This window comes from Hesperophylax consimilis, chromosome 20, assembly GCF_061612785.1.
Source record: "Hesperophylax consimilis isolate HC1 chromosome 20, BYU_Hcon_1.0, whole genome shotgun sequence".
In the NCBI taxonomy this organism is placed as follows: domain Eukaryota; kingdom Metazoa; phylum Arthropoda; class Insecta; order Trichoptera; family Limnephilidae; genus Hesperophylax; species Hesperophylax consimilis.
In genome coordinates, this window is record NC_142855.1 from 16,594,295 (window position 1) to 16,618,298 (window position 24,004).

At 37.8% G+C, this 24,004-nt stretch overlaps 3 protein-coding genes across 4 annotated transcripts in view; all 3 read left to right on the forward strand.

The window, feature by feature from the left end:
* LOC149414202 (uncharacterized) overlaps positions 1 to 8,232 on the forward strand; it is a 27,283-nt gene extending 19,051 nt beyond the window's left edge. Inside the window, exon 2 of the mRNA XM_089644345.1 lies at positions 1,777 to 8,232. Coding sequence (XP_089500471.1) covers positions 1,825 to 8,232 — 6,408 coding nt within the window. The 5' untranslated portion in view covers positions 1,777 to 1,824. The remainder of the gene's footprint in view (positions 1 to 1,776) is intronic.
* LOC149414203 (uncharacterized) lies at positions 8,168 to 11,547 on the forward strand. The gene has a single exon (XM_089644346.1). The coding sequence runs from the start codon at positions 8,183 to 8,185 to the stop codon at positions 11,537 to 11,539; it is 3,357 nt and encodes a 1,118-aa protein (XP_089500472.1). The 5' UTR covers positions 8,168 to 8,182; the 3' UTR covers positions 11,540 to 11,547.
* A 9-nt stretch (positions 11,548 to 11,556) lies between these two features.
* On the forward strand, positions 11,557 to 18,498 carry LOC149414204 (uncharacterized). Of its 2 annotated transcripts, none has more exons than XM_089644348.1 (5): positions 11,557 to 12,104; positions 13,110 to 13,222; positions 13,877 to 13,999; positions 14,244 to 14,437; positions 14,765 to 18,498. In XM_089644348.1, exons 1-3 carry the CDS (start codon positions 12,068 to 12,070, stop codon positions 13,997 to 13,999), a joined length of 273 nt encoding a protein of 90 aa, XP_089500474.1. In that variant the 5' UTR covers positions 11,557 to 12,067; the 3' UTR covers positions 14,244 to 14,437; positions 14,765 to 18,498. The 2 variants fall into 2 exon arrangements, with proteins under 2 accessions (XP_089500474.1, XP_089500473.1); XM_089644347.1 differs by having other exon boundaries at positions 11,974 to 12,104; positions 13,877 to 13,995.
* Positions 18,499 to 24,004: the final 5,506 nt, after the last annotated feature.

Consider the following 24,004-nt stretch of genomic DNA (forward strand, 5'->3'; position numbering starts at 1 on the left):
ACGCCGTTTCCCACAATTTGTTTGTATCAAACTAACCATCACGCCGTTTCCCACCATTTGTTTCTATCAAACTAACCATCACGCCGTTTCCCACCATTTGTTTCTATCAAACTAACCACCACGCCGTTTCCCACAATTTGTTTGTATCAAACTAACCATCACGCCGTTTCCCACAATTTGTTTGTATCAAACTAACCATCACGCCGTTTCCCACAATTTGTTTGTATCAAACTAACCATCACGCCGTTTCCCACAATTTGTTTTTATCAAACTAAGCATCACGCCGTTTCCCACAATTTGTTTCTATCAAACTTACCATCACGCCGTTTCCCACAATTTGTTTGTATCAAACTAACCATCACGCCCGCGCCGTTTCCCACAATTTGTTTCTATCAAACTAACCATCACGCCGTTTCCCACAATTTGTTTGTATCAAACTAACCATCACGCCCGCGCCGTTTCCCACAATTTGTTTCTATCAAACTAACCATCACGCCGTTTCCCACCATTTGTTTCTATCAAACTAACCATCACGCCGTTTCCCACAATTTGTAGATGTGTTCAACTGCACGGAATATAGTTACAAGAAGGCTATAAATAACATTTCTCAGTAATAATTACAATTAAGGTTAGCATAATACTTTTCTTCCTCCTGGGTTTTATATAATTTTAAAAGGAAATTTTAATTTTGATAACTGTTCCACCTAATTATTATGTAGACGTTTGTAAAAGCCCATATGGGCGTATAATATTTATAACAAACGTGCTGACAAACATATACATGTTTGTCAGAGTAGCCAACTATAAATTATCAGTCAGACCTAAACATATATGATATAAATGGTAATAACATTTATTAATTTTAAAATCATGTTAATATTTGTAATATAATATAACATAATTTGAATGGAAATGCCCAGTGAAATGAGAACACACAAGTTGTTTGCACGTGTATTGGTTCCGTGGCCTCCTAAATCATATTTGCCATCTCCTCACTAGGTAAAAATAGAATACTCTGACATAACGTTATATTGAAAAAAATTACCACATGCGTCGAACCTTATACAAGTGTTATAAATGGATTTTTGTGAAAAAAACATTTAAATTAAAATAAGAAAGGTCTCGATAATGTTTCAAAAAATTCTTTACCATGTTCTTCATGTTCACGTTATGCAACGGATTTTGATAGGGTTTTCACTATCATTTAGAGAATTTAACAAAATAAATATAAAATGCATGTATTATATTTATCATCGCAAATGAACAATTATTTACACCTGATAAAGTGATGCTTGAACAAAAGCCAAGTCGAGTAAATGTTCACCTAACTGACTACACCTAATTTACGTGCTAACGCTACCCAAACAAACTGCAACGCTTGCAACAAAATATAGATATAGACTAAGAAAACTAAACTAATGTGGTTAGGTTAGGTTTAAAAGAGGCACACTGATCTGTATTTTTGGCAATCAATTAAATAATAAAATAACTAGTGGTGAGAAAAAGAAGAAAATGAAGAGATAGTTCGTGGTGCACTTTGCTTTTCAGATTGTCACAAAACACAGCTAAAGTAAATTAATTATAACTTTGTTTTACCTACCATTAAGACCCACATAATAACACGTGTGCTCAGTGTATTGCTGTGCATGTACTCTTGTATGGATAAATCGTTAGTAGGATGGGAGGTATGAGGAATTACATATATTGCTCACTGTCTGTCTGTCTGTCCATTAGTAAATACAAAACCAACTCTGACTATTGTTTACCATCTTGCAGAATCCATCTCCGGAATATCCATTATATTACATCTTACGACTCCTCAACATGCTGAAACACCAAAACTTGGTTTACAGTTCTCCCAACTGGCGAGAAAAACTCAAAAATTTTCGTCCCATTGAAAACAACAGAGATAAAATGGCGATGGAGCCCTATCCCAATGAACAATTGTTGTCGAACTTCGTGAATCTGGCCTACACCGATTGCAAGAAGAAGCTAGAACTGACTGGAGATTGGTGCCTGCTCACCACGGCAGAAAACAGCTCTTTGACGGGTAAATTCTTCAACGGATACTTCGGATGTGCGTTTTGGAGCCCGTCGCTGCAGCAAATCGTCATATCCCATCGAGGGACAGTACTCAGTGAGTTGGGGGCTGTCTGGGTCGATGGAAAAGGCGTATATTGTAACCGCTACACGAATCATATGTGTTCCGCAATCACGTTTGCTGATGACGTTAAGGGAGAAATTCTGAAAATTAATAAAGAAAACCCCTGCCACCTCGTTTTGTCCTTTAGTGGACACTCGCTGGGAGCCTGGCTGGCAGGGGTTACCACCTTGACCATTAAATACCTGAAGAGGGAAGGTAAAGGCTTCCGTAAAATCAATAGCAACGAAGAAGGCCTCCATGCGCACACGCTGGCCTTGGAGAGTCCGGGGGTTGACGATATTTTAATAAAGATACTAAGGGATTTTGACGACCGCTACAACCCTTCCATGTTCACAGAGGAATTAGATATTACCAACATCTTATCCGATCCTAATATGGTAAACAGCACTGGTTTTCATGTGGGAGATATACAACACATCCCAATGAAAGATTTTGATCTCTCCAGTGACTCGAAGAAGGCCACGTTGTTTTACAATGTGGACGCCCATGCGTTAGATCCCTTAATCAAAGCCATCGGTGACGGGAGGACGAGATTTGTAGTAGATAATTGGCCACAAGGACTTGCTGAGAGAAGAACTTACCAAGAGTTGATGAAACTGAAAGAAACGAAGGACGGAACTGACCCATCTTCCAAAAATTACAGATACAATATTTGGTTTGGAAACACTTGTCATCTGGGAGTATTTTCTACGGAGGAGTTGAAATTTGTTAAAAATATGAGTTTTTTTCAAAGCCATATGATTGAATTGTCGGAAATTAAAAAATTTCAGTCTTCCCTAAATCTTGACAAACTAGATTTCCCAGTTGTTGAGATTAATGTAAGAAGAAAAACGATTACTTGTGATTCAAAGGAGGTATTGGTGAAAATGATTAAACAAACTAAACAATTGTTTCGCTGTTTTCCTGCAGAGATAATGGAGGCTGTGGGGAAACAGAACAGTAGTGTAAAATCGGCCCCCTTGTATTTAACTGGCCAGGCCTACCTCCGAACATTGCCCAATATCCTGGACTGCGAAGACACCTTGGAGTTGAATTCATTCTTAGAAAATTCCGAACAACGTGTTTTACAAATTATGACAAATGATTCCAAATTTGAAGCTGCCAGAATAAACAATATCTTGCTTAAGACCAAAATCACTGATTTTAATCAAATATATTTGAAAGATGACAACTGTCACACATCACTTAGTTGGGATAATCTGACTGATATAGCTAAGAAAATAGATATTAAAGCCTTAAACAAGAAGAGTATTACTATTAATAACCTACTCGTTCTTGAGTTCGCTTCTCCAACCGATAATTCACTCCCGAACGATCTATTCAAAAATCTTTTAACAAATTTAGTTGAATGCAGTCGTAAGAAGCTCGTCATCATTCTACCGCAAAATAATAATTATCAACTATTGAAAGATTTCACTTTGATCGTTGAAACTCAATCTTTTAAAAATTTTGAATTGAGTGACCTGGTTCCTACATCTAGAGAAGAAATTTTTACAAGAAATGCAATAGTATTAGGGGGAAAAACACTGAGCCTATTGACATTACTGGGAGATGACTGTAAATCCAACGATGAACTGGTTCAAAAGAAAATCAATTATTTGATTTCATCCATTTTGAAGAACCTCGTGACAGACCACCAGCATATAACTAACATCCCAAACAATCTACCGAAGCTTTGTGAATTAGATACATTCTATTCAAAAGTGAACAAACTTGTGGACAAAGCGAAGCTCACTGCACTACTGGAGAGGAGCGGGGCCGATGGACCACTGCTGGTGATCAGCGATCCAGAGCAGCTCAGCCAGGACTACTGGGGGGAGGTGGCGGATGCTGCGCGGGGGAAAATCTTCATCTCCGAGGAAGATGGACGGGACCTGTTTCTGGAAAAGTGTCGGGAGGAGTCAGATAAAGTAATCTACTGGCTCTATTTAAGCGAAGAAGGCCTCACCCTGAGGGAAGTTTACAATAGCGGCCTCTACATGCCTAGGAAGTTCCACACTCGTTTTGTCATTAAATCCATGGAAGAAATTGTTCGCTATAGCGGAGATAAGGATATTTTTATATTCAACGATGTGAAAGATAAATTAACACTTATTAGTTCCTTCAAATTATCCAAGGAAGCTGAGAAACTATTTGTCTCGAGAGATAACATTAAAATTAAAAATCGTTCCCATGAATTGATTACAGGTAGTAAAAAAATAAAGGAATTGTTCAACAAACACTATTTTAAAGAGCTGGAGATTAGCGGCAGCCCGTGTCTGGTCTGGCAATACTCCCACGGTTCTCTGAAAGGCCTACGTCGCTTCATAATCAGGGATTACAGCGACCCCATCGAGGAAGTTGCCTTCAGCAAATCAAGGAAGAGGCTGACCATCATTGCTGATGATCCAGGAATAGGAAAATCCACCAGCCTGACACGCATATCAGAGCTCATCAAAGGCTCTTGGGTACTGAGAATCGATCACTACAACTTGACTTCCGCTTTCACCAAACTATCAAAACTTAGCCTGCAATCGGTTACAAAGTGTTTGATTTGTGCTTCGTGTTTACCTACTGATGATGATTTTCTGTGCAGAATTTTACAGCACTGCCTCGAATCGGATCGTTCGATGCAGATTTGTATTGTAGTGGATGCGTTTGATGAAATAACTAAAGAAAATACCAAAGCAAAAATTTTAGAGGTTCTGAAATATTTAAAAAATACCACAAATTGCAAAACAATAGTCACCACAAGGGTGCACTCGCAAGAATGGCTTGAAAATGAATTGTCAGAATTTTCTACAGAATTAGAAAAAATTACAAAACCAGAACAGGATGATTATATGATGAATTCCTGGCTTCCTCACCTGGCCTTGGAACTCCCAGAACACGGAGAGTCGGGGAAGAGGAGACTGCGCCAGTTTGCCGGAGAGCTGAGGAAGGAGGTGGAGGAAGTGCTACGTAAAGAAATAGCTAGCTTTATGGGCATACCGCTGCAGATCCGTATGCTAGCTGAAGTGTTCCTCCAGCAGGCCATACAGTCTGCGTCTCCTGAACCAGCACAGAACTTATGCAAAATCACCAATCTGCATGACTTGTATAAACAGTTTATCGAAGTTAAGAAATCAATATATATTGAGCAGAAGACAAAAGTCAACTTAACATTACAGACAACCTTTATAATGGATTTATGGTCAAATATGATGAAAAAGCATTGTGTTCTAGCTATCCAGTCCCTTGACCCAAAGTTCGCCGAAGAATATTTCACAAACACAATTATATCCGACGAAGATAAGAAAGACATAAGTGGACTAGGGCTGATCCGGGCTAATATTGATGGAACCTTTTCTTTCATTCACCGCACTTTTGAAGAGTACTTTTGTGCTGATTTCTTTGTCCAATGGCTTGGAAAGAGTCCGGAAAGAAAAAACAATGAACTAATTAAAGTCGTTAAAAGTGAGTTGTGTGTTTTATTGCTCAAACCAGAGTATTATTTAATCAGAAAGTTTATAGAGACACAACTTGAAAAGTCACCACTACGGATCGACGTACTGGAAAACAATTCGATATTGTACCAACACTGGTCTCAACATCGTCAGCTATTCTTTCATGATTGTGATAAAACTCCATTGCATATAGCAGCTGAAGAACAGAATATACACACATTTTCAGTCCTCCTGAGTGGCCCGAGCAGTAGGATATCTGAGGAAGCCTACATCCAATTTATAGCAGCGAGAGACAAGGCCGGGAGGACCGCACTGAACATAACATTGGAGAATGAGAATTACGATATTGTAAAACAAATTAAGGAAAATTTGGAAAGCTGTTCGTACGAATTTCAACTTAAACTTATGCTTGCTTCTTTCTTAGACATGGGAAATAAAGAATTATCTGGAAAATATTGTTCAAGCATACAACCGTTGACTAATGCAAGCAAGGCTTTTATGAGAACTGAACAGGTTAGAAAAGAAATCACTTCATTTATGGCAGCAGTGAGAGATAAAGACTACAAGACCGTGCAAAAGATCTTAAGTGGCATTGAAAGTAATACTGAGCGCACTCACTTTTTAATTGCCATTGATTTACATGGCGATACTGCCATCAATCTCGTAGCAAGTGAAAGTGATAGGAGATTTAAATTATTTGCTGAACAAGGAGTTTGTATGTCCTTTGATAAACCTGAAATGAATCCCTTGCACTGTGCAGCAAAGGCAGGAAACGTTGGAATTGTGAAATATTTACTAAATCCCTCGAAAAATACCTTTGAGAAACTAAAAAACACCACAATGTTTGAACGATTAAAAAAAACAACATTGAATTTCGTTCCGCGAATATTCAACAATGGTAATCAAACTGAAGAAGGGGCAGTCGCATTTCCACACGCTGGAATGTACCAAATGTTTTGTTCTATCAAATCTAAGGATGGTTCGACCGCCCTGATGTTAGCTGCGCATGGAGGGCACTATGAGATAGTATCCGTACTGTTAGAGAAAGGTGCAGACATCCACACAAGGGATAATGACGGCTGGACTGCATTATTACACGCTGCAAGTGAAGGGCATCTAGAGGTTGTTGAACTCCTGCTGTTGAAAGGAACAGACATCCACACAAGGAATGATGATGGCTGGACTGCATTAAAGGCAGCTGCAAATAATGGACATCTAGAGGTCGTTGAACATCTACTGTTGAAAGGAGCAGACATCCACACAAGGGATGATGATGGCTGGTCTGCATTAATACAAGCTGCAAGTGAAGGGCATCTAGAGGTCGTTGAACTCCTGCTGTTTAAAGGAGCAGACATCCATACAAAAAAAAGTGATGGCTGGTCTGCATTAATACACGCTGCAAGTAATGGACACCTAGGGGTCGTTGAACATCTACTGTTGAAAGGAGCAGACATCCACTCAGCGAATAATACAGGCTGGTCTGCATTAACGGCAGCTGTAAGTAATGGACATCTAGAGGTTGTTGAACATCTAATGTTGAAAGGAGCAGACCTCCACACAAGGGATGATGACGGCTGGACTGCATTAATACAAGCTGCAAGTAAAGGGCATCTAGAGGTCGTTGAACTCCTACTGTTGAAAGGAGCAGACATCCACACAAGGAATGATGATGGCTGGTCTGCATTAATACAAGCTGCAAGTGAAGGGCATCTAGAGGTCGTTGAACTCCTACTATTGAAAGGAGCAGACATCCACACAAGGGATAATGATGGCTTGTCTGCATTAATGGCAGCTGCAGATAATGGTCATCTTGAGGTCGTTAAAATCCTACTGTTTAAAGGAGCAGATATCCACACAAAGGATGTTGATGGCTGGTCTGCATTAATACACGCTGCAAGGAAAGGACATTTAGAGGTCGTTGAACATCTACTGTTGAAAGGAGCAGAAATCCACTTAGCGAAAAATACAGGCTGGTCTGCATTAATACACGCTGCAGGGAAAGGACATCTAGAGGTCGTTGAACATCTACTGTTGAAAGGAGCAGACATCCATTCAGCGAATAATACAGGCTGGTCTGCATTAATGGCAGCTGCAAATAATGGCCATCTAGAGGTCATTAAAATCCTACTGTTGAAAGGAGCAGACATCCACACAAGGGATGTTGATGGCTGGTCTGCATTAATAGCAGCTGCAAGGAAAGGACATCTAGAGGTCGTTGAACATCTACTGTTGAAAGGAGCAGAAATCCACTCAGCGAATAATACAGGCTTGTCTGCATTTATGGCAGCTGCAGATAATGGCCATCTAGAGGTCGTTAAAATCCTATTGTTGAAAGGAGCAGACATCCACACAAGGGATGTTGATGGCTGGTCTGCATTAATAGCAGCTGCAAGGAAAGGACATCTAGAGGTCGTTGAACATCTACTGTTGAAAGGAGCAGAAATCCACTCAGCGAATAATACAGGCTTGTCTGCTTTTATGGCAGCTGCAGATAATGGCCATCTAGAGGTCGTTAAAATCCTACTGTTGAAAGGAGCAGACATCCACACAAGGGATGTTGATGGCTGGTCTGCATTAATAAAAGCTGCAAGTTATGGACATATTAATACACGCTGCAAGGAAAGGCCATCTAGAGGTCGTTGAACATCTACTGTTGAATCGAGCAGACATCCACACAAGGGATAATGACGGCTGGACTGCATTAATACACGCTGCAAGGAAAGGACATCTAGAGGTCGTTGAACACCTACTGTTGAATGGAGCAGACATCCACACAAGGGATAATGACGGCTGGACTGCATTAATACACGCTGCAAGGAATGGACATCTAGAAGTCATTGAACATCTACTGTTGAAAGGAGCATACATCCACTCAGCGAATAATACAGGCTTGTCTGCATTAATGGCAGCTGCAGATAATGGCCATCTAGAGGTCGTTAAAATCCTACTGTTGAAAGGAGCAGACATCCACACAATGGATGTTGATGGCTGGTCTGCATTAATACACGCTGCAAGGAAAGGACATCTAGAGGTCGTTGAACATCTACTGTTGAAAGGAGCAGACATCCACACAAGGGATGATGATGGCTTGTCTGCATTAATACAAGCTGCAAGTGAAGGACATCTAGAGGTCGTTGAACTCCTACTGTTGAAAGGAGCAGACATCCACATAAGGGATGATGATGGATGGTCTGCATTAATACAAGCTGCAAGAGAAGGGCAGCTAGAGGTCATTGAACTCCTACTGTTGAAAGGAGCAGACATCCACACAAGGAATGATGATGGCTGGAATGCATTAATGGCAGCTGCAAGGAAAGGACATCTAGAGGTCGTTGAACATCTAATGTTGAAAGGAGCAGACATCCACACCAGGGATGATGATGGCTGGTCTGCATTAATACAAGCTGCAAGTGAAGGGCATCTAGAGGTCGTTGATCTCCTACTGTTGAAAGGAGCTGACATCCACACAAGGGATGATGATGGCTGGTCTGCATTAATGGCAGCTGCAAGGAAAGGACATCTAGAGGTCGTTGAACTCCTACTGTTGAAAGGAGCAGACATCCACACAAGGGATGTTGATGGCTGGTCTGCATTAATAAAAGCTGCAAGTTATGGACATCTAGAGGTCGTTGAACATCTACTGTTGGAAGGAGCAGACATCCACTCAGCGAATAATACAGGCTGGTCTGCATTAATAGCAGCTGCAAATAATGGCCATCTAGAGGTCATTAAAATCCTACTGTTGAAAGGAGCAGACATCCACACAAGGGATGTTGATGGCTGGTCTGCATTAATACACGCTGCAAGGAAAGGACATCTAGAGGTCGCTGAACATCTACTGTTGAAAGGAGCAGACATCCACTCAGCGAATAATACAGGCTGGTCTGCATTAATACACGCTGCAAGGAAAGGACATGTAGAGGTCGTTGAACATCTACTGTTGAAAGGAGCAGACATCAACTCAGCGAATAATACAGGTTTCTCTGCATTAATACACGCTGCGTGTGAAGGGCATCTAGAGGTCGTTGAACATCTACTGTTAAAAGGAGCAGACATCCACACAAGGGATGTTGATGGCTGGTCTGCATTAATAATTGCTGCAAGTAAAGGACATCTAGAGGTCGTTGAACATCTACTGTTGAAAGGAGCAGACATCCACACAAGGAATGATGATGGCTGGACTGCATTAATGGCAGCCGCAAGGAAAGGACATCTAGAGGTCGTTGAACATCTAAAGTTGAAAGGAGCAGACATCCACACAAGGGATAATGACGGCTGGACTGCATTAATACACGCTGCAAGGAAAGGACATCTAGAGGTCGTTGAACATCTACTGTTGAAAGGAGCAGACATCCACTCAGCGAATAATACAGGTTTCTCTGCATTAATACACGCTGCATATGAAGGGCATCTAGTGGTCGTTGAACATCTACTGTTAAAAGGAGCAGACATACACACAAGGAATGTTGATGGCTGGTCTGCATTAATAATCGCTGCAAGTAAAGGACATCTAGAGGTCGTTGAACATCTACTGTTGAAAGGAGCAGACATCCACTCAGCGAATAATACAGACTGGTCTGCATTAATACACGCTGCAAGGAAAGGACATGTAGAGGTCGTTGAACATCTACTGTTGAAAGGAGCAGACATCAACTCAGCGAATAATACAGGTTTCTCTGCATTAATACACGCTGCGTGTGAAGGGCATCTAGTGATCGTTGAACATCTACTGTTAAAAGGAGCAGACATCCACAAAAGGGATGTTGATGGCTGGTCTGCATTAATAATCGCTGCAAGTAAAGGACATCTAGAGGTCGTTGAACATCTACTGTTGAAAGGAGCAGACATCCACTCAGCGAATAATACAAGCTGGTCTGCATTAATGGCAGCTGCAAGGAAAGGACATCTAGAGGTCGTTGAACATCTAAAGTTGAAAGGAGCAGACATCCACACAAGGGATAATGACGGCTGGACTGCATTAATACACGCTGCGAGGAAAGGACATCTAGAGGTCGTTGAACATCTACTGTTGAAAGGAGCAGACATCCACTCAGCGAATAATACAGGTTTCTCTGCATTAATACACGCTGCATATGAAGGGCATCTAGTGGTCGTTGAACATCTACTGTTAAAAGGAGCAGACATACACACAAGGAATGTTGATGGCTGGTCTGCATTAATAATCGCTGCAAGTAAAGGACATCTAGAGGTCGTTGAACATCTACTGTTGAAAGGAGCAGACATCCATTCAGCGAATAATACAGGCTGGTCTGCATTAATGGCAGCTGCAAATAATGGCCATCTAGAGGTCATTAAAATCCTACTGTTGAAAGGAGCAGACATCCACACAAGGGATGTTGATGGCTGGTCTGCATTAATAGCAGCTGCAAGGAAAGGACATCTAGAGGTCGTTGAACATCTACTGTTGAAAGGAGCAGAAATCCACTCAGCGAATAATACAGGCTTGTCTGCATTAACGGCAGCTGCAAGTAATGGGCATCTGGAGGTTGTTGAACTCCTACTGTTGAAAAGGCCAGACATCCACATAAGGGATAATAATGACTGGACTGCATTAAACATTGCTGCAAGTCTTGGACATCTAGAAGTTGCAAAAGTGCTACTGTCGAATGGAGCTGATTTAAAGTCCCGGGATCTAGACGGTGATAGTCCTCTTCTCCAGGCGGCTGCTAATGGTCACGCTGAGATGGTGGTACTTCTGCTGCACCGCGGTGTTGATGTCAACTCTCAGCGTGATGATGGCAGAACAGCATTGTCATGGGCTTCTCTAAAAGGACATATGAATGTTGTGGAGGTCCTTCTGCAGCACAATGCTGATGTCTCCTGTCAGGATAGTGATGGGAAGACGGCTCTCTCTTGGGCAGAAGAAAAGGGACACGGAGAAGTGGTTGCGTTTCTGCGCAGCCACCTGGAAGCTAACCCGATGGAGTGAGTCTTGTAGACCGTACCACCATATCGTGACAACAGTCTTTAAGGGCAGGGCTACCAGCCCTCCACTACAATTTAAACTTTGAAGGACTTAAATAAACACAAAAAATAATAACGTTTCAATATGTGTTTCTAAAACATAAGCTTTGTGAAACCCTAATAAATGTTAGAACCATCTACGTTAGATCAATATTAAAGCATTTTTAAGGTTTAAAATATACCCTAGTGAAATAATAAAACATATCAAAATTAAATAAATAAAATGAGCTGTCCTCTGATAGTCTAACACATAAAAACTATACATTATCTTATTAAAAAGTAATGACAATCCAATCAAGTGCGGTCTTGGTTAAAGCACTTGTAACAGAATGTTCCCATGAAACATGCACTAAAGTGTACATCAGTCTGTAGCAGTGACAAGTTAGTATTTAGTAGAATAGTGAAGCTATGGCTACCCTGGCCAGTCTACGCAATACGCAATCCAAGCAAGAGACAAGGCAGATGCAGCGCCTGCTGACTGAACACTGAACACATGCTCCAGGAACCTCCTGCTCAACTCGCTTCAACAGGTAAACTTATCTTTCTTTACTTGCGCACCTAGTTCATTTTCTTAAATGATTTTTTTTGTTTAGCTTTTAGCTGAATATACTCCCTCATTTGGGATACAATGTGAAACAGAAGGGAATGGGAAATGGAAGTACATAGCTATTCAAAGCTCACAAAATACTGCTTAAGTCATTTCAAGCAACCTTTCAATTCTAAATGGTGGTCTTTCTCAAGGGCGATACTGAGAGTATCTTCCGCTTTGGAATGTTCCGAGATGTTAATTCGAGATTCCACGTGTTACTTGAAATGGTTTTAGCCATGTTTTGTTACCAGATCTGAACAGATAGTTACTGCCCAACCTTCCCCATCTCTTACTTTTTCTAATATCCTTCAGCCCTAGAGCATTACCTTATTGTATATGCCATAACCCTACAGACTCTAGATGGTTGGGAGCAGTTTATAATCTTGTGCGGTGGTCACATTGAAAAATGCCTGTGATTTGGTACACTGCAACCAAATAATGCAGTATGTCAGATTATAGGTGGGTTTACAAGTTGCAGTAGGAATAACAAACTGCTAGGGGTTAAATAGCGGAAATAAAAAAGGTTAAATCATTTGTGCTTTCAAAGCATTCATTAAAAAGGGGTAATCTATAATAATTCTGGCGGGATTTTAAAATTCGCCTCTAAAATGTACAAATTAAGAATTTTCCGAATAACAAACTTCACAAATAAAACATTTCCTGAATAAATCATCTCTACGATTGAACAACAATACGGTATTTTCACTGTTTTTTTGTTATTCTCGAAAAAAATACCATTGTGACAGCAGTTTTATTTTATTTTTAGGTTGACGAATAAATTTTCCATATCATTTTAAAATGTGGCATTTTTGATTTGCTGCTAAAACGACTTGTTCGTGAATTTGGCGACGTCACATTGGCATTTTCATTTTCATAGTCCTAGTACATCAGTATTTAGTTAAATATTAGTAAACGTTTATTTATTTGTTTGTTTGTTTGCTTAAAGCCCTGCCTCCATTTGAGTACCGCGCTGAGTTCATGAAGAGACTGTGTAAGGATCAGGACCAGGATCAAGACATCGTACTCTCGGGAAGACTGATTTATACAGATCCCCCGCTGGTGAGTCACTAACTAGTTAATCATCACGCGGTTTCATGATAGACCGCCACTCAACTCTGTTTTGCTATACACTCCTTGCTTCATACACATTCATATACTCTTGTTATTCTGGCTCTTGACCATGACCTGACAAGAGTTTTTGATTTACTTGATCGTGCTGTGTCTTCCTCGGGCATTCCCGACTTCTTTACCATTCACTTCCTCGCCATATATCCTCCTTCCACTCCTTTCTTCGTTCATCCGCTCTAAGCGTTACTTTTACCATTCACTTCCTCGCCATATATCCTCCTTCCACTCCTTTCTTCGTTCATCCGCTCTAAGCGTTACTTTTACCATTCACTTCCTCGCCATATATCCTCCTTCCACTCCTTTCTTCGTTCATCCGCTCTAAGCGTTACTTTTACCATTCACTTCCTCGCCATATATCCTCCTTCCACTCCTTTCTTCGTTCATCCGCTCTAAGCGTTACTTTTACCATTCACTTCCTCGCCATATATCCTCCTTCCACTCCTTTCTTCGTTCATCCGCTCTAAGCGTCACTTTTATTTATCTTATCCATTACACCTTGTATTCTTTGCGGATCTCCAGATTTGTAACACGGTAGTACATGATTTTACCACATGTATGTCTCAGGAATCACATTTTTACTTTCAGTCCACCTTCATCCTTAATCTGCCAGTTCCATGCCTAACTGCCATACATCAGGGTTGGTATCAGCACTCCATGGTTGATTCGATTACTTATTTCATCCATATAGAGGCGAACATCCATGCGTAGGTAATTTATTAATGTACGCAATATCCATTGATTAATTTTAACATTATCTGTTCTTATCTAATCAGTAATCACATTGCTTAAATAAGATTTAGATATATTATTCTCTTTCAACCATTACTACCTTTTAAGTTTATTATAGTTCTTTCAAATGTGTAGATATAATATTAATCATTACTATATGAACATTGTTAGTTAAATGTTATCTTCCGAGATATTTATTTGAAATACGAACAATCTGTTGCAGGGAATCACTTGATGGGGGCAACACTCTCAAGGCAGCCACAGTCTATCTATAACACTGGACATCACTTGGGAAGCAACACTTTTAACGCAGTCACATTCTATCTACACCACTGGACATCACTTGAGGAGAGCAACAATCTCATGGCAGCCACATTCTATGTATGACCCTGAACCCCCCCTGACGCTGGACATAATGTGCGAGTAGCAACACTATATATCTTATTTTGAATACCTGCTCAGTTACACTTTCTTGCTTAATTAATAATTTAAAACAGGTTACGATACTGATTAATAATTTTAACTCATTTACCATATTTTAATTAAATAATTTACAAAAGATAACCAACTTTTACATACATCGAAAAACACATTTAAATCGGTTTATCCAAAGTCTTTGAAAGAATTTGATAAGTTCTCACCGCAGAGTAATGTGACGTCAGTTCAGTGGTAGTAGTATCAACTCTCATTTTGTGATTTTAATATAAGTACTTAGGTTTATTGTGACCTTTTGTTGTTGTTCAGTTGTTGCCGCATTGCTGGGGATTGTGACCATTTCTCTGATGAACTCGACTCCTCTACTCCTCGTGGTCCTGCGCTGCATGCAGAGCCAAGGACACCGGACATAGCTGATATTTGGTCAGTCCATCGCATCGGTGAACTTCTGCTTCTCCTGCCAAACAAACACTTTGCCAGTGTTTCTCCAGGTTGGAGTTCTCAGTTTGGAGAGCGACGTGACAGAAGCATCTCAGAATACGCTGTGGGCAGACAGTTGTTGATAGTCTATTGAATGATATATCAGTGCATCCTTCGTCACTTATAGACCAGCCTAGGTATATGAACTTGTTCACAGTGAGTAGTTTGTTTTTAACTAGCGCAGACCTGTGAAAGATCACAAAATAGTCTGAATTCTTCACGCATTCTTTTTTCTGTTATACTAAAAAACTATATATGTTATTGGTGGTATTTGAGTTCATTGAACCAGATCTCACGGAGGACTAACTCACAGACAGCGGAAATTAGTATGTTTTATACTTTTCTTATTGGTTGGGAAGTATATTGTTATTTTAAATAGAAACTTGCTATGTTTAAATATAACAATATTGATTTTGAATACAGCGCAATAGTACATTACCTGCCCCACTAGGTGTAACCAGTTCTATAAGGTAGGTGACAGAAATGTACAATTAGGTATTGTTAAAGTTGTTATTTACATCTGTAATACATATTTCAAGGAAAAATAATAACAAAGTATTATACAGTAATCAGTTTCAGTGCCGGTAACCCGGCCGTTTATTTAATTGTTTTTTTTATTACTTCCATAGTTTTGTTTACCCGCCTCACTAGACAATGTCTGTTCTTTTAGGAGAGTTATTTATTTATTTAGAATTAACGCCGCAAGTGCTTTTTACATATATGACAGCTATTGATAATCATAGGATAATATGGAAAAAAATGACAATTATAAGATTATATAAGTTAACAATAAAAAGAATAAACATCAGTACAAAGTAATTAAAAGATATAAAGAAGAAAAAAATGTAATGCATTACAAGCACTGCTAAAATATTTAATCAGAACAGATTTATATTTCTTTCGAGGCATATTAAAAACATCAGCTAAAATAGCATACGAGTTACCAGTGGTGTGTAATCTATTAATAACTGAATTATAGCCCGAAACCGTAGTATGATTGTTACAATAATACATTCTAGGGAACGTTGATCTTATGAAAGTGAATCAATATTAATATATCAGGACTTCAACTGATAATTTACATTTTCATATAAAAAGATTTCTTCTGTCACTTCACTTCAACTATTTCAATGAGTGTAATTAAAACTCATTCTCTGTTGATTCTTAATGAAATACAAGTCTAAAATTATTACATTATGAAATTAAACTAAACTAAATAGGAAAAGAAAATAATTTTAGCTATGAAATTTATGTTTGGATTATTTGAAAAATATTTATTGATTATTTTAACTAAATTTTGATGCTTAAATATGTGGTTGTTTTTTTTAAAATTATTTTGCTGTTTTTTTTTAATACAGTTTTATAGTTTTGGAAATTAAAATATTTTTATTAAAAATAATATTTCTATAGATCGTATTTTGATGGATTTTATTAATTCGAATTGGTTTTCAAAACAATTTCTGTGTTTTTTTTTATATTTGATTTAAATTATAATGTTGTGATTATGTTTAATTATATTTAAATGTTATGAGAAAAGACATACAGATAGCAATGTAAGGATAAATTATTGTTAAAGAAATAATGAGGCATACAGGTAACAATACATTGTATTTTAGAGGATGTGTCTTTTTTGCTTAATGTAAATATAATGAACAGTGTGATGTAATTTCAGGAAAATTTATTTATGTCAATAAATCATTATCTAAATCCAAACAAGTTCCATTTTAAAATGGTCATACTTCATTTATTTGTTCTTTTACTTGAACTTTGTTATTAGATAATCATTTATTGTACCATTTTCCACCGAGACCCGGAGTGGTTCTCAACATTGGGTTGGATATTAATCCCTTTGTTTTGAATCTATCGCTGACCAAATCCACTCTGGTTGCAGGGAGACTTTAGATGCCTATTTCCACTCAGTTCATTTATTTATATTAAGAATAAGGTAGGACCCAAAACGCTTCCTTGAGGCACGCCGTAGCTAATTGATTGCTGTTGCAGTTATTGATTTTCACACTTTGCTTTCGGTTTGACAGGTAATCGCTAATAATAGTAAGTTCATTACCATTTATACCAATGTTAGATTAGTTAGAGTGTGAGATAGTATCAAATGCTTTGCACAGGTCTAAAAATATTGATATGCATTTTGAACCCTTGTCTAAGTTTTCATTTAGAAAATCGGTAACTGTTGCCAGGGCTTCGGAGGTGCCTTTATTTTTTCTGAATCCAAATCGGTATCCCATAGGATAGTATGTTATTTTGTTAAAGGTATTCAATTAGTTGATTATTAATAGCTTTTTCAAAGGCTTTAGATCAGAGATGGGCAAACTTTTTAAGGAAAGGGCCAGATAAAATAAAAAAAATTATCTAGGCGGGCCGGAAAAAAAATTAATAAAATAATTTTTTATAAGTGATATAAGCACTTTATTTTTTAATTTTTACATCATGCATAATATTGAGTACATTATATGCTAAAATGGTAAAAAAGTAACAAAAATTAATTATTCTTTAGAAGAGTATGAAGTCGTATGTGACAGATGAAACTGTGGCTGAGCTTCTAAAAGTTTATCATAATCTGGTAAAAACTGGGATGAGCTGATTCGCAGTAGTGAAGCTTAATGGTGGTCAGTCAATCGGTTTCTAACACTGTTTTTGCGAAGCTTCATAGTAGAAAACACACGCATTGCACTTCACATCGCCATGCTACCGATCTGCAAAGCGCGAGGTTGTGTGCAAACTAATATTAGATGCAATAATACCGTACTTAAAACACAATGATAAGGAAACCGTTAAGTATTCTATTCTATCTACGTAGAAAATACATTTTGTTCAATTGGTAAATTGTGGTAGGGTTATTCAAAACAATGTCGCGGGCCGGATTGACTAGCCTGGCGGGCCGGACTTGGCCCGCGGGCCGTACTTTGCCCATCACTGCTTTAGATGGTGAATTTAGTAATGTATGTATTGGACGATAGTTAGTTATGTCCGCTCTAGAGCCTCCTTTATATATTGGGATTATGATTCCGTGTTTTAGTTTGTCGGGGAATTGGTTTCTTACGATGCTTAGGTTATTACGATTTGTTAAAGATTATTACTGATACAAGTTTTTATTTTATTGTATTTGTTGTTGATTTGCAAAGAGTTTATCAAATTTCAAAGGTTGGTGAATATTGATGTATTATCTATTTTATTTTCTTTCATTAGTTACCATGTTACTTTTGGCAACAATCAATGTCTAGTTATTTGGTAATTACTCGAGCCTGAAGGTAAATCTACAATGGCTTGCTAAAGGATTTATTTACTTGGGAAATAATACTTGTGTCCTGTGAGTACTTTCATTGTGTTTTATTATTTGTGGAATTTTAAATAAGTCTCAAGGGCCTAAGGCCGTTTATAATTAATCAATAAGTTATTAAATTATTTGGTCATTAATGTAATTACAAAATGAATCGATTTACTTAGAGAAATGTTGTTGGTTCTCATTAATCGTTTCATTCTATTATATATTTATAACTTCTATTTGAATGTCTCTCTTCTGCTGTTTTATTTCCTTTGTAATTATTGAATTATTATTTTCTTTTTAATCTTCTCTGTATTATGTGTGTAGTTAAGTTTTTCTTTAATATAATTAAGATGTTCTCACTGACGTGCAAAAACTGCAAATAAAATATAAATGTAAACTTCCTAATATATCATGTAATTTAACAGTAACAATGATGACGCATTATTTATTTTGTACACCCTCTTGTACCCAATATCTATACAATTTGAGAAGTATGGCATGGTCTAACAGTTACAGTACCTGCTACCAAGTACTTTAAGTCAAACAAAAGTACCCGGGTGACAATTGTTTCCATGTGTAAAACTTGCTCACAACGCCAGTGGGTCATGCAAAGTGATCGATTGACTCAGCCCTACATTCACACTTTGTTAACATAGTTATATTCTTAAATATATAGATTATTCACTATAAATAATATTTTTTTTTACAAAACAGTGAATAGTCAAGACAGCCTCAAGGAACTAAGATTACCAAACTTCCACAACGTGTTATCCATTCTACTTACATAGAGTAGTGGAAGTATGGAACTAACTTCCACAACATGTCATCCATTCTACTAATATAGAGTAGTGGAAGCATGGAACTAACTTCCACAACATGTCATCCATTCTACTAACATAGAGTAGTGGAAGCATGGAACTAACTTCCACAACATGTCATCCATTCTACTAATATAGAGTAGTGGAAGCATGGAACTAACTTCCACAACCTGTCATCCATTCTGCTAACATAGAGTAGTGGAAGCCGGAATTAACTTCCACAACGTGCTACCCATTCTTCTAATATAAACCTATTTAAAGTTCCAGTGGATTCTCAGTAGGAGAGTAACCTATTTTAATATAAAACAACTTCAATTATTGTAAAGTTATAGTGAAATCACATATGAAAGCATCAGCAGAAAGCTGTCTGCTCATCCAATAATAATAGTAAAATATATTTAGTGTTTTTATGTTACTGTTTTTACCATAGAAATACTTTAAGTATCGCCGTGAAAGACCCACTATTCAGAATCGGAATGTTAACTAAAATGACCAAATCTGAATAGCCAGATACTCCCCAAAGCAATCATATAATTCCTAATGTTCCTAGTTCCTTCAACCTCACAACAATCAATGTGGTAAGGTGCTTTCAGTACCACCCTGATGAAATACCATAGTCCAAACATAGCTAAAGCTGTTTCAAGAAACATTTCGGTTCAAAATGGTGTTGTTTACCAAACTATCAATAGTTTAATGGAGGTATTTATTATTTATTAAATCAAAAACCAAATATAGTATTGTTTATGTTTCTTGAAAGAAGTGAGTCTTTTGCGGACAAAAACTATTTATTCATTTTAATATTCCATATGTTTATACACCCGTCTACAAATGATTGGCGCAACACGCAAAAAGTGTTTCTTTTTAAAAATTAATTAATTAATTACTTTATTATTGAGGACATTGTCTGTATAATTATGTTTACTAGGTTATGGAATAAAAAAATTCTTATAATGAAAAATGATGGATCCACGTTTTGAAAATTGATTATAATTTCCTTGATTTTTACAGAGTCCTAAAATATTATACACGGGGAAGTGCCCCTAGCCTCGTTGTTTTGGTATAAATTATATCACAGGGCCGTCATTTATTAAGATATACTTAAGGCGATGCCATAGTAATGCAAAATCGTGTGTTTTTGGTTTGAAAATTTGGTCGCCTAGAAATATTTCAGATGCTTTAATTAAATACTGCGAGTAGAATACATCTTGGACTTTGAAATAATAGAGTATTTTTTAGATAAGTCTTTTTATAAGCCCAGAAAAAAATAATTTGTAGGCCTATGAAAACTGCTTTAAATGTTCAAAATCTCCTACTTACGAACCCATTTTCGATTATGATTTTATTGTATAATGTGGAAAATTAAGTTATTTATAAAACTGAACATCCACAAAATAAAATAAAAGGCAATTTTTGGCCATGTTTTTTTCTTGCATAAATCAAAACAGGCGGATGGTGTTAAGCGGGAATTTAAACCTTATCGCCATCTACGTAAGGGCTGTTATTGATAGCGGCTCGATTTAAAATATTACACGACGTAGAGCATCGCCTTAAGACATAATGTAATCTTTGGGCATACTTCGAAAATGGTTCACTTTGAAGACGCAGGACTCTGGAAAATAATACATCATATTTTCCATAGGCCCCCAACCTCGGAGGGGGCCCCAGCTAGGTGCCAAGTGATACACATTGAGGACACAGGACTTGGTATAAATATTTCACATTTTTATATAAGTGGAAAATATTGATTGTACAATGATGGAGGACTTAATAGAGCATTATATTGAACTGGCGACGCCTGGGCCCATGTAAAGTGTTGTAATTGGACGTGGTCCGTTAATAAATAAATAATAATACGTCGAAAGTCAGAAGACCAAACCAACGCATTTGTGCACTTGTACACTTGTCTATTAGCGGGTTGAGCTGATATTAACTTAAAGGTTTTAAACAATACTAAAATATTTCAATTTAAAAAATGCTAAAGGATTTCCGTCTAAATATCATTGGGATAGTAATCTAAAGCATTGGTTGGCCCATAGATGCAGAACAAACTTTGTGTTCTGCGCCTTTTCCGTGTGTTTGAGAATGTATTAATTCATATTCCACTTCCTTCACCCACACCACCTAGATAAACCAATTGGGGAAACCACGTAAAATATTCCGTCTGCGTCACTTACTGCAGTTGGGGATACCATAGTTCTACAGGCTTCGAGATTATTCTGTCTGCGTGACTTTCTCCAGTTGGGGATACCATAGATCCACAGGCTTCGAGATTATTCCGTCTGCGTCACTTACTGCAATTGGGGATACCATAGATCCACAGGCTTCGAGATTATTCCGTCTGCATCACTTTCTCCAGCTGGGGATACCATAGTTCCACAGGCTTCGAGATTATTCCGTCTGCGTCACTTACTGCAGTTGGGGATACCATAGTTCCACAGGCTTCGAGATTATTCCGTCTGCGTCACTTTCTCCAGTTGGGGATGCCATAGTTCCACAGGCTTCGAGATTATTCCGTCTGCGTCACTTTCTCCAGTTGGGGATACCATAGTTCCACAGGCTTCGAGATTATTCCGTCTGCGTCACTTACTGCAGTTGGGGATGCCATAGATCCACAGGCTTCCAGATTACTCCGTCTGCGTCACTTTCTCCAGTTGGGGATACCATATTTACACAGGCTTTGAGATTATTGAAGAATTGGGGTTTATGTACGGTATTCGAAATTTCTATTGTCACAAAGTCTTTTTGGTACTTGTGACAATATGGGAATCAACAGTGGTTTTTGAAGGCCTCCATGGTCAAGGGGTAAGGCTCTCGATTAATCAGATTTTATAGTAAGTAGTTTTATTTTATAAAAAATCCTACGAAAATCTGTCTTTTAATTTTTGATATCTCACATTGACGCGTTTTGGTACGATTTCTTACGGTAAGCGTATCAACTAATCAAACTGATTTCATAAGCTGTGAGAAGGCTGTAAGTTCGCGCAGACGCGGTTAGACCTGCCAAAAACTTGCTATAAATTACGGTAAGAGAATTTAAATGTTGTTTACATTGGTAATTTTGCCACAAGTCACTTACGTGGGCGACTTACGGGAAAAAAACAAACGTATCTAAAGGCAGCTTTATTCAAGGTGTCCCATGCTCAAACGAAGTGGGGTGAGAGGGAAGGCCATTGCAATCAAAATGACCCGGAATGTCGTAGTCCAATTCAACCCTTTTAAAGTTATATCGATGTTTGTGTTATTTTTTAAATAATCAGTAAGCCATCTAAAAAATATTTAATGTACTGCATTTTTTGGAATTTTTATGGTGTTAAATGATGTATCTATATGATGAAAATGTTTTTAAGAACTCCTTGTGATGAAATATACCCTCGGGAAAGGCTACCGAAACGTTCTTTGAAATGGCTTTGGTCGTGTTTGGTGACATCTGAATAGCCAGGCACCTTCCCACCTACCTCTTCCCAATCTCCTTCCTCTTAACATACCCCAATTGATTCACTGGTTCCAGACGGTTGGGATTGTTGTACGGTACAAAACAAAAATGTGAATGATTTCTTTGTTACATTGGGAACATGTGAATGGTTTCTCTTCGGACATCTCTGAACATTTGAATTATCAAATTAGATTTTTAATGATAAAACTTCATTGAAGAAGAAGTTAATAAACCTAAAGGAAACATGAAACGGAACAAGACACCGATAATCATAAAAGCGTTCCAATATTAAACAAATATTATCCCACAACTAATTTTTCCTTAATTATTTCCCATGGCAGCTATATTTTTGAATGATCACAAAGTTCTAAAGAGTTGGTTTGTAACCTAAATAGTATCCCGGAAAAACATATCCGATTTTTATTTAAAACTTCATTCAGAACATGGAAATGGTTTCAGCTCTATAATTGCAATTCTCTATATTCTAGATCAAGAAATACTTCTTGAGAAAGTTACAGCACTCGGAACATAAGAATGGTTTCAGAAGAGTGTCTATACAGGGTGTCTCAAAACTCAAGGTTATCCTTTTGAGGGCTGATAGGCCGTCTTAAGAAGGACCAGAATATCATAATGTGATTTTATTAAAAAAAGTCATTGGATTTAGAATTTCGAGAGAATCGACACCTTATTCTAGCAATTGGTGACATATATATATATATATATAAATATACATGTACCATGTTATTTAATCATACCATTCCTCAAAATACTTATATGGAAACATATGAAACTGCTTACTGTGGTTTAAAGATAATGAATCCACCTCACAGACATAAGAATATATAGACTAGAAATTAAAGGTGAGGGGTAAAATCAACTGTTGAAGAACGAAGGGGGTAAAGCTGACTGTGATTCGTCAATAAATCAATCTGACAGGATATAGGTATCTCGCATTATAATATCACCATTTAGTTCTTAAAAGTAAAATCTGCTTTTGAATGAATAGACATTTTTACATGGGAGCGCAAATTACTCGCCACGTTATGAACTAATTTGCGAAGTCCAAATTCTGCAAAGTAAATTTCTTCTATTTTCAGAGTCGTAGTTAGTTTCAGAGTATTTAGTTAAGACACTTTTACAAATGTTTCATAATTTACTTACCCCAATAAACAACGATGAGCACACTTGAGAATCGCTACATTGTGATGTGATAGTATATGTTTCTAAAACTGATCCATATAATACGGTGTGAATAAGCTTAAAATAAAGTAAAATAATGCTTACTTATGGAATGTAATACGACAATTGGGTTTATTCTCTTTTTCACATCTATTTTTACAAGTTTTCATACCACAAGCAACCATTTTGCCGTGTTATTTCGTAAAATCCCTCGACCATAGCTCGACGCTAGTTCGAACAAGAATGATGACGTCACATTCTCAAGATTCACGGGAAGCTATACGCGAGCCCAGCCGGCTCCAATGGAACCGGTATGGGGAGTGGGGAATAATACGCTTTTAATCACTTAGGGCAGG